The 15,817-nt window shown below is 44.6% G+C and overlaps 1 protein-coding gene across 1 annotated transcript in view; it reads right to left on the bottom strand.

Moving 5' to 3' along the window:
* The window catches only part of LOC146203707 (palmitoyltransferase ZDHHC6-like), a 78,740-nt gene that overhangs the window by 14,693 nt on the left and 48,230 nt on the right, over nucleotides 1-15,817 (bottom strand). The window contains exon 7 of the mRNA XM_084588866.1: nucleotides 1,151-1,200. Coding sequence (XP_084444992.1) covers nucleotides 1,151-1,200 — 50 coding nt within the window. The remainder of the gene's footprint in view (nucleotides 1-1,150; nucleotides 1,201-15,817) is intronic.

The raw sequence follows: 15,817 nt of genomic DNA on the forward strand, positions 1-15,817 counted from the left end.
ACTTATGATAGATGCTGAATGTAATGCAAGACCAGCATACAAAACTGAGATCATACCAGACCAGTCCTGTGCAGGACTAGCCAGAGTGACAAGACAATGCATGCGGCCTCAGTTAGGCTTTGCCCCATCATTTAGCAATAGCACCTGTACAAAACAAACAGTTCTTTTTTTACGCAAGTATCACACAAATGGCAGCTCTCACGATGCTTTTTTTTTACGCCTGCACTCCATTGCAAACAGAGTACAGACAACTAAAGTTCTTCCTTCTTCAAGTTCAAAAATGAGAACTATAGTAAAACAGCAAAGCCACACAATGAAGGTGACAAGGTGGCAGGGTAACATATCAAATAACCAAGAAAACTGCTCAATAGATTCCTTTGGCCTATTTCTGCCATGCAGATGTACCTATTAGTTTGGTTTATAAGGTTTAACATCCAAGTGTAGCTCAGGCTGTGAAAGATGCCATGGTATAAAGCTCTGGAAATTTCAATCACCCGTTTTTTGTTTTTTTTTTACATGTTCTGACATCGCACAGTACACGAGCACCTTGCTTTTCACCTTTATCAAAAAACGACTGCTGTAGCTAGGACTGAGCCTGTGTCCTTGAGATAGGTACCCGAGCGCCATAAATACTTTGCGGGGCCTGATGTAGCCTTTACCACTACAGTGAACAATGATACTGGCTATGTTGCCAGGGTACATCTCTGATTCGCTGTTTTCTATTGTATAGCTTTATTTCTCTTTTGTGGCATGCATGTTGTAACATTTTCCAGAAACTCTGGACCGGTTAAGGTTGCTTTTCCACGTTCATGCTGCCCTCATCACAGAGTTACTGGCCATCAGTAAAATGAGGGCGAGGTCCTAAAGTTGCATGTTACCACTTGAACATATATTCCACCACATAAAACACACGAAAATGTTTACAATACAATACTTTAAAATCTGCTGTTCAGCCAATAGCAGGACATGTGCACCGGAGTGAAATACACTTTGTACAAAAGGGGTCCCCGTAACCACCTCACATAGGCACTGCCTTCACTCATCTCTTAAAGTCCAAACATGGTCGGAAGGTTTTTCAAAACATCACAGCAAGACATGCATGCATGTTTGCACCCTACAAGGAGTGGCATTTAGCTTTCTTTATACTTACATGCTTTTGTAGAAAATTTTGCACTTTCTAACTCTCCATAAAGCCAGTGCCTGTAAAAAAAAAAATAATTTCGCCGATTTCAACCAGAAGTAAGACTTTCAAATACATCCACTAATTTGTTAAGAAAACAACAACAAACAAACTATGTTTTATGCATAAACTGGGCTTAGATACAAGTATGTAGTTTCATGCACCAAAGCTGCAAATGGTCTATGATGTGCGTCACATTGCAGGGCTTCAGATTAATTTTGGCCAACGCAGCAATTTCAACTGAGATCTCAGCACATACATTGCTGCGTTTTACCTGCAAAATGCAGTTGCCTAGGTTGGGAACTGAACCTGTAAGCTTTCTAGCCTGTCCCTGCAAACAGACTGCCATTTGAAAAACTACTACGGTGAATACAGTGGCTAAGATCACTCCAGTCAAAATTCCCAAAAAGCGATGAGTCTGTTTTCTACAGATGATTCGACACACAGTTATTCTGACACCTGAGCCAATAGTCAGTTTCGTCCCAATAATGTTAAGATGATTGCCTGAAACACAGTAAAAATTTTTTCATATCAGTCAGTCCACACCACTGCATAGGCTTGGTTAAAACAGCAAAAAAACCTGTCTACCATGTCCTTCATGTCAGACACAAACACTTCAAAATTTTACGCAAAACCCTTTGCATTTGCCACGGCTACCTAGTGATGTGTCTGAAATTACATGGTTTTATGTTTCCAAACATTTAAAAACGAACATCACCACTGATAACCATGAAAAAGATTTGGGCATTTCAAACAAAAACATGTGATGCTTAGAGTGCATAGTCTCCTCAGGCAAATATTACTGTTGCAATCAAACAAAATACTCAATGTGTAGAGATAGAAACTGCCTTCTCTAAAATTACTAACGATTCTATTATGTAAGCAACTGAGCTGCAATGGTTTTCAGGAACTTTATAAGTGCCTGATGATAGTACTTAAGAGGGGATGCGGGGCTAGAATACAATTTTCATAAAAAAATGTGTTCATAAATTTTTGTTGGTTTGGATTGCGCATGTATTAAAGAAACTTGCCAGCAAGTTTGGTTGTCATCTGCGTAGTGTTTTGAGAGCTGGGGTGCATTTACCACTGAAAGCACCTATTAACATTGATTTCAAGATGCAGCCGTATAGGGGCAAGAAACTGAACATGGAGTGCATCCCCAAGTTAGAATGCTTATTTTTCACACTGTCTAGCCAAAAAGGACCTGCTATCGTGAGTACAGCTGACAACTAAAAACAAAAACAGAAAGGAAAGGCAAATTTTGGGCTCTGGCACAAAGTGCTCGACAAGCTGGAGATAGAATATGGAGCCTAGACGAAGAGGTACACCCAGCAACCAACCAAGAAAAGTATTTAAAGGAAGCATTTCAGGAATGCAGAAAAGGGCGATGGGCAGCTATAAAGCCGGGGAGGGGTGGGGAGGGGGGGGGGGGGGGGAAGAGGAAGCTCGAAGCAATTGCCACAGGTCAGTGTCGTGTTGAAAAGGACAGCCCATCATATGCACCAGGCCAATGCAATTTATTAATTCAGGCGATAATTTGAATAACATGTTCTAAAATCTTTGAACTCATTTTTCTCAGTTTGTACTTTGTGCAAAAGCACAACTGTTAGGAAAATTACAACTTCCAAACTCTTTCGTAAAAGGCTGCTTTCAAGGTGGTTTCTGGACTCACATTTTGTTGGGAATAAGATAAGGTACTGTTTGGATTCTTAATTATTCTTCAAGGTAAAGAAACTATCAAATATGCAACATATAATGACAACAGAAAAAAATGAATGTGGTTTCTAAGGTGCTCCGATTTCTGCAAAAATGTCACAAAAAACCCGCAATACCCCAATTGGCCTTATCCTGCACAATTAGCTACCTGAATGTTAACTAAGCACGAATGGTTAAAGCAAAAAAACGGTTACTACATCCTCATTAGTTTTTAAATGGTAGTTTTCCTAAGCTGACACACTTAATTACTTATTATGACAGCTACAAATTTTTTTGTAATTGTGCTAAGGTGATAAAACAGAAAATATTCTAATAAGAGGATATAAGCCATCCCTGAAAATATTATTGAAATTGGTGCTACAGTTCAAAAGCTGGCCCTTTAGCCTTGCATCCTCCCTTAAGTGGGAAATACAGGGTGTTTCATCTAAGATTTTACCTATTTTTTAAAAATAGGAAAATTAAGTTTTATTGTCGATTATTTTTTTAGGTGTTGTATTAAGAGTAGAGAAAAATCAGGAGCACTAAAGCATACTAATTAGCTCAATAATTAACTAAGATTAAGAAATTAACTTTTTCTTTATACCAGCTAGAAGCTACTTTCAAATTGCAACAGTGAGCTACCGGTGTGAGAATGCCAAATGGTATTTTAAACGACAAGAAACGTGCATTTCTTAAGGACTGCAGCACTGGCAATTCTGGCCACTTTCAACGCACGAAAACGAACCCTAGCAGACGCTCGCGGAATTGTACGCACCCACGAGTGACGCAGTCGTGACGTCGCCGGGCGAATGAAGCCGTCTGAAGGCGGCTGCTGCCGCTCGTGAAATACTCGTCCTGCGCTGCGTCATCACATCCAGTGGTGCGATATCTGTGCATGTACTGCTTTTCTATTTATTTCACCCTCTGGGAGCCAAAGCTTGTAGTCAAGAGGGAGGGCTGATTTGCCCATACCATCAGCGCTACGCTCGCACCATGACAAGCTTCGTCCGCAATGCGTTGTTGATATCTCAAGATCCTACTAGACCATGACGCAGCTCCAGGTGCTTATTTCGCGAGCGGCAGCGGCCGCCACCAGACGGCTGGTTTCTCTCGGTGACGTCACGGCTGCATCACTCATGGGCGTGCATAAGTGCGCGCCTCGACTGCTAGGTTTCGTTTTCATGCGTCGAAAGCAGCCAGAATTGCCAGCGCTGCAGTCCTTAAGAAATGCGCGTTTCTTGTCGTTTAAAATACTATTTAGCATTCTCACACCGGTAGCTCACTGTTGCAATTTGAAAGCAGCTCCTAGCTGGTATAAATAAAAAGTTAATTAGGTAATCTTAGTTAATTATTAAGCTAATTAGTACCCTTTAGGCTCCTGATTTTTCTCTACTCTTAATACAACAACTAAAAGAAGAATCGACAATAAAACTTAATTTTCCTATTTTTAAAAAATAGGTAAAATCTTAGATGAAACACCCTGTATAGCGTACAAAGAAAGGAGACGTTTTTTCCACTCGCTCGTCCCATCTTCCTTTGTGCCCTATTATTACGCACTTAATGAATCACCAACATGCCCAAATTTATTCTCTGCTTGATGCTTGTGATAGTAGTAAAAAAAAAGGCACCTGGTCGCAGTTAAATGTACAGGATGGCTACGCAATAACACACATACATGCACACACACAAAAAGCAAAAAACAAAAACAAAATTGCGCCATATCTCACAAGCCAAACAGTTGAGTACTCCAGAGGTGAATTACAGTGGTGAGTAGGCAGCCTAGTTCCTTAACTTTTCCCACTTAAAACGCTTTTAGCCTTTAATGTCAGCAAATTGGCAGCCAAGCCTGAATAACTCTCCACACCTCTAGCTCAGCTGTCACCTCAATCCTTTGAGAAGTGGTGAACACTGCTCCCGAAGTGTGCAAAAATGTCACACCCCAAGAACAAATTTTAATGAGATTATGAATAAGATGCACATAAAAAGCAAAGTTTTTGAAGAGCAACAGAAATGTGACACAAAGTTTTCTTAGTTGCTGTCAATAGGTAAAAAAAAAAAAACTGGGTGAAGCCAAATGAATGTCCAGATTTCTGTGAACCCTGCATCAAACAGCACTTCCATTTACTTCGAGTCGGTAAGAAAGCACATTGCAGTGGAAGGGCACTGCGCTCAAAAATGAGCACTTTATGGATGATGCTGCAGGACTAAGATCCTTTCTGATTTGGTCTTAGCATCTTAATATTAAGTTAAAAACTGCACAACAAAGTAAATGGCTTTTCAGTCACTGCAATCAAGGCCACTAAAATCATGCACATAAAAAAAAAAAGGGGGTCTGGAAACGGAGGCTAGAGTTTCTGGCCAAAGCACTGTGAGGTAAAGGTGAAAGAAAGTAATGGGCAGGAGATGAAGTGTGGTAATCTATACAGTGGCGGTGATACCAGCTTTGTTTCTTGAGCTAGAACAAATATTTTTTGAACTGTAAGTTTGTTGTGAAAGCTGTATAATTTATGACTCTAGTGTTACGACTGTACACTGGCAGCTTCTAATGAATAGTCATCGTCATCAGCTTTTACTACGCCCAATACAGGACAAAGGCCTCTCCCATAATCCTCCAATTAACCCCGTCCTGTTCCAGCTACATCCATTTATACACCAAAAGCTTTCTAACCTCATCTGCCCACCTAACTTCTGATGACCCCTGCTATGCTTGCCTTCCCAAGGAATCCAGTCCATCAATCTTAGAGACCATCGGTTACTGACATTTCTTGCCCATGCACACTTTTTCTTCTTGATTTCGACTAAAATGTCGTTAAATTGCATTTGTTCCCTGACCCACTCTGCACGATTCCAGTCTTTTAATTGAAATTTAAACTGAAAATTTTTTTTTCGAGTAATATACAGGAAATGGGCCTCAGGCAAAAAGCTACGATAGCTTGAGAGATGCCCGAGGCCCAGTAAAGGCAGAGCAACAAGACATGTGAAAACAAGGTGAACATATACATATATAACTTAAAAATTGTGAAGCACAAAAAGATAAAAAGAGCACAAATATGCAAATGAAACAGCAAATTAAAAACTAGCACAGTAAATTAACGACCAACAATCATCAAACAGTATGCACGCAACATGGCAAAACGTAATGAAAATAAAGTGACTATTCTTATGGTAATGTTCTAGGCAAGGAACGGAAAGTACAGAAAGACAGGGCAGAATTGATGAAATACTGTTTAAAGTCCTTAATTGAGGCGGTAAAGATGTTTGGGTTCTGTATGCTGTAATGATTTAGTATGCATGGTAATGTATAACGCAGGCTCTGGTTAACGTATAGTGTCCTCGTACGAGGAACGTTCCATATTTGTTTACTTCTGGTGTGAAAGGGTTTTATGTAAGGCTTAAGGCCAGCAATATTCTTCAAGGAGTCAGTTAAGCATTGAGGTGACAATTTAAGGTAGTGAAGTAAACGACACTCAAGCATGCTATGTACACGATAAATCCTATTTTGTTGAAATGTTGTTTCCGTGTGGGCAGTGTAACATGCACCAACAATCAGTCTAATGGCCTTCTTTTGGAACAAGTATGGTGTTCAGATTTGTTTTGGATGTTGTATCCCAAATGAGGTGACAGTAGTTTATGTGTGATTGAATTATAGTGTGGTAAATAAGAAGCTTATGCTTTGGGGAAAATTCGTTACACCTCGCATTTTCCTTTCCATAGCTCTGCAATGCCCTTAGCCTAAGTAGAACCCTTTTCATTAGCCTCCATGTTTCTGCCCTAAAGGTGAGCATCAATGTATTTTCCTCTTGAGGGATACTGGTAAGCTGCAATTCATAATCTGAGTGTACACGCCAAATGTGCTACCTCCCAGTCAGGTTCTCTTGGTTACCTCCCTTTCGTTGCTCGGATTTGCAGCCACTACCTGTCCTAAGTAGATGTGTCCACTTATCATTTCCAGCAGCTTGCTACCTATGAGAAACTGCCGTTCTTTTCCGAGGTTGTTGAACATTATTTTAGTTGTCTGCATATTAACATTTAGGCGTACCATTCTGCTTTGCCTGTCTAGGTCATTAATGACCCTTGGAAATTTGTCCCCTGAAGTACTTAGCGGGGCAATGTCACCAGCAAATTGCAGATTACTGAAGTATTCTCTATCAACCATTATCCCTAACTGTTCTCGATCCAGGTATCTGAATACTTCCTCTAAGCAAGAGGTGAATAGTACTAGAAAGATTGTCCCTCTTTGTGCAGTGACCTTCCTTGTGGAAGTTTTTTTAATTTTACAGAGGACTATGGTTACTGTGCAGCCATTACATATATATTCCAGTACTTTCCCATATGGCTCATCCATACCCTCATTTTGCAATGCCTACATGACTGCTGAGGTTTTGATTGAGTCAAATGCTTTCTTGTTATCTAAAAATACTATGTATAGGAGCTGGTTGTGTAGCAAGCATTTTTCTGTCACCTGGATGGCGGTGTAGAATGATCTATTGTAGAGAAGCTTTCAAGAAAGCCTGCATGATCCTTTGGTTAATTGAAGTCTAAGATTGCACCTATTCTATTAGATATTACCTTAGTAAATACCTTGTATGTAACAGACAGTAAGCTGATCGATCCGCAATTTTTCAAATCCTTGACATCCATCTGTATGGATTAAAATAATGTTAGCGTTCTTCCAAGATTCTGGTACATTAGAGGTCATGAGGCATTGTGTATAAAGGGTGACCAGTTGTTCTAGCACGATGTCTCCACCATCCAACAAATATGCAGTAACCTGATCCTCTCAAGCTGGAGAGCTAATCATCACCATCATCATCATCATCAGCCTGACTATACCCACTGCAGGGCGAAGGCCTCTCCCATATTTCTCCACTTAACCCGGTTCTGTGCTAGCTGCATCCACTTGACCCCTGCGAACTTCTTAATCTCATCCGCCCACCTAACTTTCTGCCGCCCCCTGCTACGCTTTCCTTCCCTTGGAATCCAGTTTGTTACCCTAAGCGACCATCGGTTATCCTCTCTTCGCAGTACATGTCCTGCCCATGTCCGTTTCTTCTTCTTAATTTCCACTAGAATGTCGGTAACTTGAGTTATTTCTCTGACCCACTGTGCACGTTTCCTATCTCTTAATGTTACCCCTACCATTTTTCGTTCCATAGCCCTTTGGGTTGTCCTCAACTTAAGTAGAATCCTCTTGGTTACCCTCCACGTTTCAGCGCCATAGGTGAGTACAGGTAAGATGCAACTGTTATATACTCTCCTCTTTAGCGATACCGGTAAGCTGCTAGTCAATCTGCGAGTGCTTGCCAAATGCGCTCCATCCCAAACTTATTCTTCTTGTTATTTCTTTTTCATGGTCTGGATCTGCGGTTACTACCTGTCCTAAGTAGACATATTCGCCTACTACTTTCAGTACTTCGCTACCTAATGTAAACTGCTGTTCCTTCCCGAGGCTGTTGAACATTACCTTTCTCTTCTGCATATTGATTTTCAAGTCTACCTTTCTGCTTTTCCTGTTTAGGTCATCAATCATTATTTGCAGTTCATTCCCCGAGTTGCTTAGCAAGGCAATGTCATCAGCAAATCGCAGATTACTGAGGTATTCTCCATCTACCCTTATCCCTAACTGCTCCCATTCCAAGTCTTTGATTACTTCCTCTAAGCAAGCTGTGAATAGTACTAGGGAAATTGTGTCTCCTTGCCTAACACCTTTCTTTATGGGAATTTTGTTACTTTCTTTATGCAGAACTATAGTTGCTGTGCAGCCACTATATATATCTTCCAGCACTTTCACGTACGGCTCGTCTACCCCCTGATTTCGCAATGTCTGCATGACCGCCGAGGTTTCAACTGAGTCAAATGCTTTTTCGTAATCAATGAATGCTATGTATAAGGGCTGGTTATATTCCGAGCATTTTTCTATCACCTGATTGATGGTATGGATATGATCGATAGTAGAGTACCGTTTCCGAAACCCTGCTTGATCCTTTGCTTGATTGAAGTCTAAGGTTAAGTCCTGATTCTATTAGCGATTACCTTAGTAAATACCTTATACGTAACAGACAGTAAGCTGATTGGTCTGTAATTTTTAAGGTCCTTAGAGTCCCCTTTCTTATGAATGAGGATAATGTTTGCATTCTTCCATGGTTCCGGTACCGTTGATGACACCAGGCACTGTGTATACAGGGTGGCCAATTTTTCTAGCACGATATCCCTCCCGTCCTTAAGCAAATCTGTAGTTATCTGATCCTCTCCAGCTGATTTCCCCCTTTTCATAGTTTCTAATGCTTTCTTGACCTCGTCCTTCGTTACTGGTGGAACGTCTGACTGTTTTTCCCTATCGCCCATCTCATTACGGTCCTGACTACTTTGGCTACTGTAGAGATCTGTATAGAACACCTCGGCTGCTTTGACTATCTTGTCCATATTCGTGATGACGTTGCCCGCCTTGTCCCTTATCGCATACATCTGGTTTTTGTCTATGCCCAATTTCTTCTTTACCGCTTTAAGGCTTCCCCCATTCTTTACAGCATGCTCAATTTTCTCCATGTTATACTCCCTTATATCGGCCACCTTGCGCTTATTGATTAGCTTTGATATCTCGGCCAATTCGATCCGGTCTGTTGGATTGGAAGCTTTCATACTCTGGCGTTTCTTAATCAAATCTTTCGTCTCCTTAGACAGCTTACCGGTATCCTCTCTCACTATTCTACCGCCTACTTCTACCGCGCACTCAGTAATGATATCTCTGAAATTATTGTTCCTTGCTTCTAGGGTAATGTCGCCATCCTCGGTTAGAGCTGAATACCTATTCTGTAGAGAGATCCTGAACTCTTCTGCCCTCCCCCTCACCGTTAATGAACGAATTAGCGGAGAGCTAATGATTTACTCTAACTGAAATTTAACATACCTAGGCAACCTCTCTTACTTACACTGGGCCAACACTGTTCCTGCTTAAAAATTATCAATTTGCACTTGCCTTAAAAATGGTCAGTGGTTTTATTTAGTTAGGGTAGTGGTCACAGGCTTGACCCCTGTATCAGGAATTTTTCTGAACTGCAAAATTTCTGAGAAATATGCACAGCCTTCTCTGAAGCCATACAGGTAGGCTCAGGTGGTGGATGCTAAGGATTTATTTCTGCCAAACTTCTCCCAAGGGGTCTCCCCTAAACACATAAAAATGTCAAATGAACACAAAGAGATTTGAACAATTTGTTACGAAGGGGGTAAGACGTCGGAGCGCTGAACTACAAGACGATAGGGTAGGGAGCTCAGCTGGTCAACGGCAGCGCGTCCGGCACGAGAGTCCTTTTTCAACGTCTTTCTCCTTCACTTGTCTTCTAAACTTCATCTTCTTCCGTACTGTTACATTTTCCCCCTTTGCAGACGAAGCCCCCCGGGCGAGGTAGTTATTCGTTTCCACGAGAGTGACACGGCTTCATCCGGGCGACATGGGCAACTTCAGTTCTGACTGAACGACGACCACTTGCTGTCATACGTGCTATTTGGTAGTTCACTTCACTGACGCGTTCAAGCACAACGTAAGGGCCAGCGTAATGCGCCAACATTTTCTGCGCTAAACCACGCTTTCGGAGAGGTCGCCAAAGCCACACTAAATCTCCAGGGGCGTAAGACACATGGTTATGCCGGCTGTCGTACCGAGCTTTTGAACGCTCTTGAGAAGCGAGAATTCGCAAACGGGCGAGACGCCGAGCTTCTTCGGCTCGACAAAGAGTTTCCGCAATGCACGGTTCATCATGGACGGAGTAAGGAAGAATGGTATCTAGACAATACCGAGGAGGACGGGCATATAGCAGGAAGAACGGGCTGTAGCCAGTAGTCTCATGGGTTGCGGTGTTGAATGCAAACGTTATAAATGGCAGTATAGTATCCCAATTCTTGTGGTCAGATGCGATGTACATAGATAGCATGTTTGTGAGTGTGCGGTTTGTGCGCTCCGTCAAGCCGTTGGTTTGAGGGTGATATGGTGTGGAATGCCTAAAATGCGATGCACACAAACGAAGAAGCTCTTCCACAACATCTGCCATAAACTGGCGACCTCGGTCACTGATGATCACTCGCGGAGGTCCATGGCGGAGGATCACAGAACGGAGCAAGAACTGGGACACGTGGTGAGTGGTGGCTGAAGGAAGAGCTGCCGTTTCGCAGTAGCGGGTGAGGTAGTCGGCACAAACCACGATCCAACGATTTCCGTCGGATGACTTCGGGAAGGGACCCATAAGGTCGATTCCGATTTTCTCAAATGCGCCACGTGGTGGAGTCACAGGATGCAGCAGGCCCTGTGGCGTGGACGTAGGGCGTTTGTGTCGTTGGCACTCAGTGCAGCTCGCCACATATCGCTCAGTTGTCTGGCGCATCTTTGGCCAATAAAACCGGTCGCGGGCACGATGGAGCGTTCTTGCAGAGCCCAGGTGACCGGAAGTGGGGTCGTCGTGCATGGCGCGTAAGATGCACGAGCGGTAGCTCTCGGGAACCACAAGCAGAAAATTCGTACCGGTGCTTGAGTAAGCCTTTTTGTACAAAAGGCCATCACGGAGACAAAATGGGCTGGAAGCAGTGGAATCCCGCGCCTCCGCAAGCAGGGGCTCGAGGCTTATGTCGGTCTCTTGCGCAGTCCTCAGAGCCGAGGCGTCGGGAAACTCGGGCACGACGGAGGCGATGTAATGATCGAAATCACCAGAGTCACATTCGGTCGTAGGAAGAGGAAGGCGTGAGAGACAGTCTGCATCGGCGTGTTTGCGGCCACTCTTGTACGAAACAGTGAAGTCGTACTCTTGCAGACGAAGGGCCCAGCGTGCCAGACGACCAGATGGATCACGAAGGTTGACAAGCCAACACAGGGCATGATGGTCCGTCACAACCGTGAAATGGCGTCCATATAGGTAGCAACGAAACCGCTGAACAGCGAAAACTACAGCGAGACACTCCTGCTCCGTAACAGTGTAGTTACGCTCAGGTTTGCTGAGGGAACGGCTTGCATACGCAATTACATGCTCGCCTGTTGTCGAACGTTGCACAAGCACAGCGCCAACACCAATCCCACTTGCATCAGTGTGGACTTCAGTCGGAGCGGAGGGGTTGAAGTGCCGTAGTATGGGATGTGATGTTAGCAGAAATTTTAGTTGGCGGAAAGACGCGTCGCAATCTGAGGTCCAGTCGAAAGGGACGTCCTTTTGTAGAAGGGATGTCAGAGGGTAGGCGACGTCGGCAAACTTTGGAATGAATCGTCGAAAGTAGGAACACAGGCCCAGAAAACTGCGGAGCTCCTTTTGAGTCTGTGGTCGTTGGAATGCTGCAACTGCTGCAGTCTTCTGTGGATCTGGCCGAACTCCATCGCGGTCGACGAGATGCCCGAGTACCAGCGCTTGACGTTCACCAAAACGGCACTTTTTAGAATTCAGGACAAGGCCAGCCTTCTGTAGGCAATCTAACACAACAGCGAGTCGCGTGTTATGTTCAGTAGAAGTCCGGCCAAAAATAACAACATCGTCTAAATAGCACATACAGATTTCCCACTTGAGGCCACAAAGTATTGTGTCCATAAATCTTTCAAATGTGGCCGGCGCATTACATAGGCCGAAGGGCATCACGTTAAATTCAAATAGGCCGTCCGGGGTAACAAATGCAGTTTTTTCCTTGTCAGCAGGATCCATCGGAATCTGCCAATAACCCGATCGCAAATCAACTGAAGAGAAATAAGACGCGGAAAAAAGGCAATCTATGGCATCGTCGATGCGTGGTAGAGGATACACATCCTTTTTAGTGATGGAGTTGAGGCGACGATAGTCAATGCAGAACCTCCATGTTCCGTCTTTTTTCTTCACCAATATCACGGGAGCAGCCCAAGGACTGGAGGATTCCTGTATTACGCCCCTGTTCAACATGTCTTGGACTTGCTCGGTGATGATCTTACGCTCTGATGGTGACACGCGATACGGCTTTTGACGGATCGGATGGGCAGATCCCGTGTCAATCCTGTGACGTGCGCGCGACAGCGGAAAACGTTGCGAGCCGTTGGACTGCGTGAAATCAAAGACGGATAGGTGCTGGGACAAGAGGTTCCTCAATATCTGTCGTTGTGAGGTGTTCAACGATGCGCTGATCATCGGAAGAAGCTTTTCGTCAGCAGGTGAGTTAGTAGCGGGGTTGTCTAGGGAAGGAGTAACGACAGCTACACAATTCGGGAGAGTTGCGCTACATGAAGCTAGTTTGGAACCCGCTGGAAAAACAACTGGTTCCGATGAGCAATTTATAGTCCACAGTCCGGTACGGCCCTCTTTCACGCGAACCAAACAATGCGGCACTAACGCATTTTTCTTTACGCACTGTAAATTAAGAGGCGCCACAGTAGCCTCAAAAGAGTCGTTAATAGCACGGGAGCAGGACACCTGGACACACACTGCTGAATGTGGCGGTATGACGACTTCATCACACACACACAAAACGTCTTCATAATTTGATGTCTCTTCCAAAAGTTCACGAGGAAGAGAACCACTAACACTTAGCTCTCCCGTTCGACAGTCAACTGTAGCGCCGCACATACGCAGGAAGTCAATTCCCAAGATTACGTCATGTGTAGATCGGGGCAGTACTGCAAACTCCGCCGGAAACACTGTGCCCCCCAAGGAAACTTTAACGTTGCATACCCCAACCGGATACAATAACTCTCCACTTACTCCATAAAAATTTGAAGTTTTGTCCCAAACAAACATAACTTTGTTCTTCAAAAGGTTCTTAAAATTTAAACTCATTACTGAAACTGTAGCACCAGTGTCTACCAACGCCATCGTTGGCAAACCATCAACAATCACATTGACCTTGTTCTTTAACATGAACACAGACGGAGGAATAATAGGTAGCAGCGCACATTGTCCAGCGACCTCACCTCCATTGGCCGCGCTGGCTAGTTTTCCTGCGTTGGTGGTGGAGATCGGCGCCGTGGAGACGGGGAGCGGCGCACACGAAATGACGGAGGTGGTGTCACACTACGGTCAGACGCTGGCGAATGGCTGCGGTGCCCTTCGTTTTGAAAACGGCCCCTCCGGGAAGGATGTTCTGGCCGATAGTTGTCGATGTAGGGCTGGACGATGCGTTGGTTCGGTGCCGTCGGGGGATTCCGAAACGATGTGCGCCGATTACAGTAGCGGGAAATGTGACCCGCGACACCACACCGGTAGCACACCGGAAGAGGTCGCTGAAAAAGTGGCGTGTCAGCTGGTTCCTGCATGGTAGGCCGCGACGAATATCCGGATGGTGGTTCCGGAACGATGTAGTTGTCCGGCGGTCGGCGCGATGTACGACTGGAGTAAGAGCGAGGATCTGTACGCTGATGGCAAGAGAATTGTTGGAAATTCTCTTCAGGCCTTGGTCGCGGAGTGTATAGGTTTTCGCGGCAGACAAAGTCGGTGACATTCGCGGACATCGGCGGGCACGCACCCCCACAAGTTGGACGAGCATATACGTCCCCTCCGAAGCCATTGGGCCGGACAAGCTGCTCACGTCGTGACATCTCATCTCGAACAATTTCACGGATGGCGCACAGGAGGCTTTGAGATGGCGACTCTTCAATGCTAGCCACTGTAGTCACATTTGCGAGCCGTCCAAATTTCGGTGTAATGCGGCGAGTCTTTAGGGCCTCGAATGTTCGGCAGTGCCGGATAACGTCAGAGACCGAACTCAAGTTTTCCTTGGCAATTAGGAAGTGGTAGACATCTTCCGCAATGCCCTTGAGCAGATGGCCTACCTTATCATCTTCAGTCATCCTGCTGTCGACGGTCTTGCACAACTTGAGTATGGCCTCTATGTAGGTGGTGCAGGTTTCTCCGGCTGCCTGGGCCCTCTGAGCAAGTGTCTGCTCTGCCTGTTTCTTCTTTGCAGCTAGGTCACCGAAACATTCCTTGATGGCTTCGACAAAGCTTTCCCAAGTTGTCAGGGAGTCCTCGTGGTTCTCATACCACATCAAGGCGGTTTGCGTCAAAAAAAAGACTACATTGGCTAGTTTAGCCACTGAATCCCAGCGGTTATAGCGGCTCACACGTTCATAATGAGTGAGCCAGTCATCAACATCTTCCCCTGCTTGGCCGGCAAAGGAACGAGGCTCGCGAAATGGTAGCGTCGCATTCGTGGTGGTCGGCGGCGCATCGCGAGACGAGGGTAGAGGGTCCCGTGTTGATGTTCGGGGCTGCTCGGTAGTCTGCTGCATTCTTGTTGAAAAGGGTGGGAGACCAGCGAGGCGACGGCTCCGACGAAGCTCCAGCGATTGAGGATGCGTCTTGAGGGTAGTCGTACCCAGCACCTGACCACCAATTTGTTACGAAGGGGGTAAGACGTAGGAGCGCTGAACTACAAGACGATAGGGTAGGGAGCTCAGCTGGTCAACGGCAGCGCGTCCGGCACGAGAGTCCTTTTTCAACGTCTTTCTCCTTCACTTGTCTTCTAAACTTCATCTTCTTCCGTACTGTTACAATATTAATATCTAGCCACATGAAGCACAGTTTCTTTATAAATGTTTAGGGGAGATCTGTTTGTAAGTGACCACAAGTATCTGCTTAAGGTGCAAGTACAGTAAGGTAAGGCGTAAACTATAACTGTCTCATTGAGATGACAAACAAAATGTTTGCTGGTACAGTGTTGTGGAAAAAATGTATTATAGCAAAACGCTCATCTCAAAGTGTACACACAAGCAACTGAGGTTGTGTTTGTGACAGAATGTATGTATATCTTTTGAGCATGTTTTTTCTTGCATTTTGAAAAACAATGTCCTGAAAATGTCAGAAGAAAAAGATTGCCATATATATGTATACTGTACGTCTTGGCCATGCCCAATAGGATGCACTGTGGATGTCCAATGGCACTATACACGTGCTATTGAATTCTTCATAAGCTTTCACAGGTTCTCCCTCTTACACTCTAAATATCCAGAGA

The sequence above is a fragment of the Amblyomma maculatum genome, chromosome 1 (genome assembly GCF_055883805.1).
Source record: "Amblyomma maculatum isolate TAMU_Amacu chromosome 1, ASM5588380v1, whole genome shotgun sequence".
NCBI lineage: Eukaryota > Metazoa > Arthropoda > Arachnida > Ixodida > Ixodidae > Amblyomma > Amblyomma maculatum.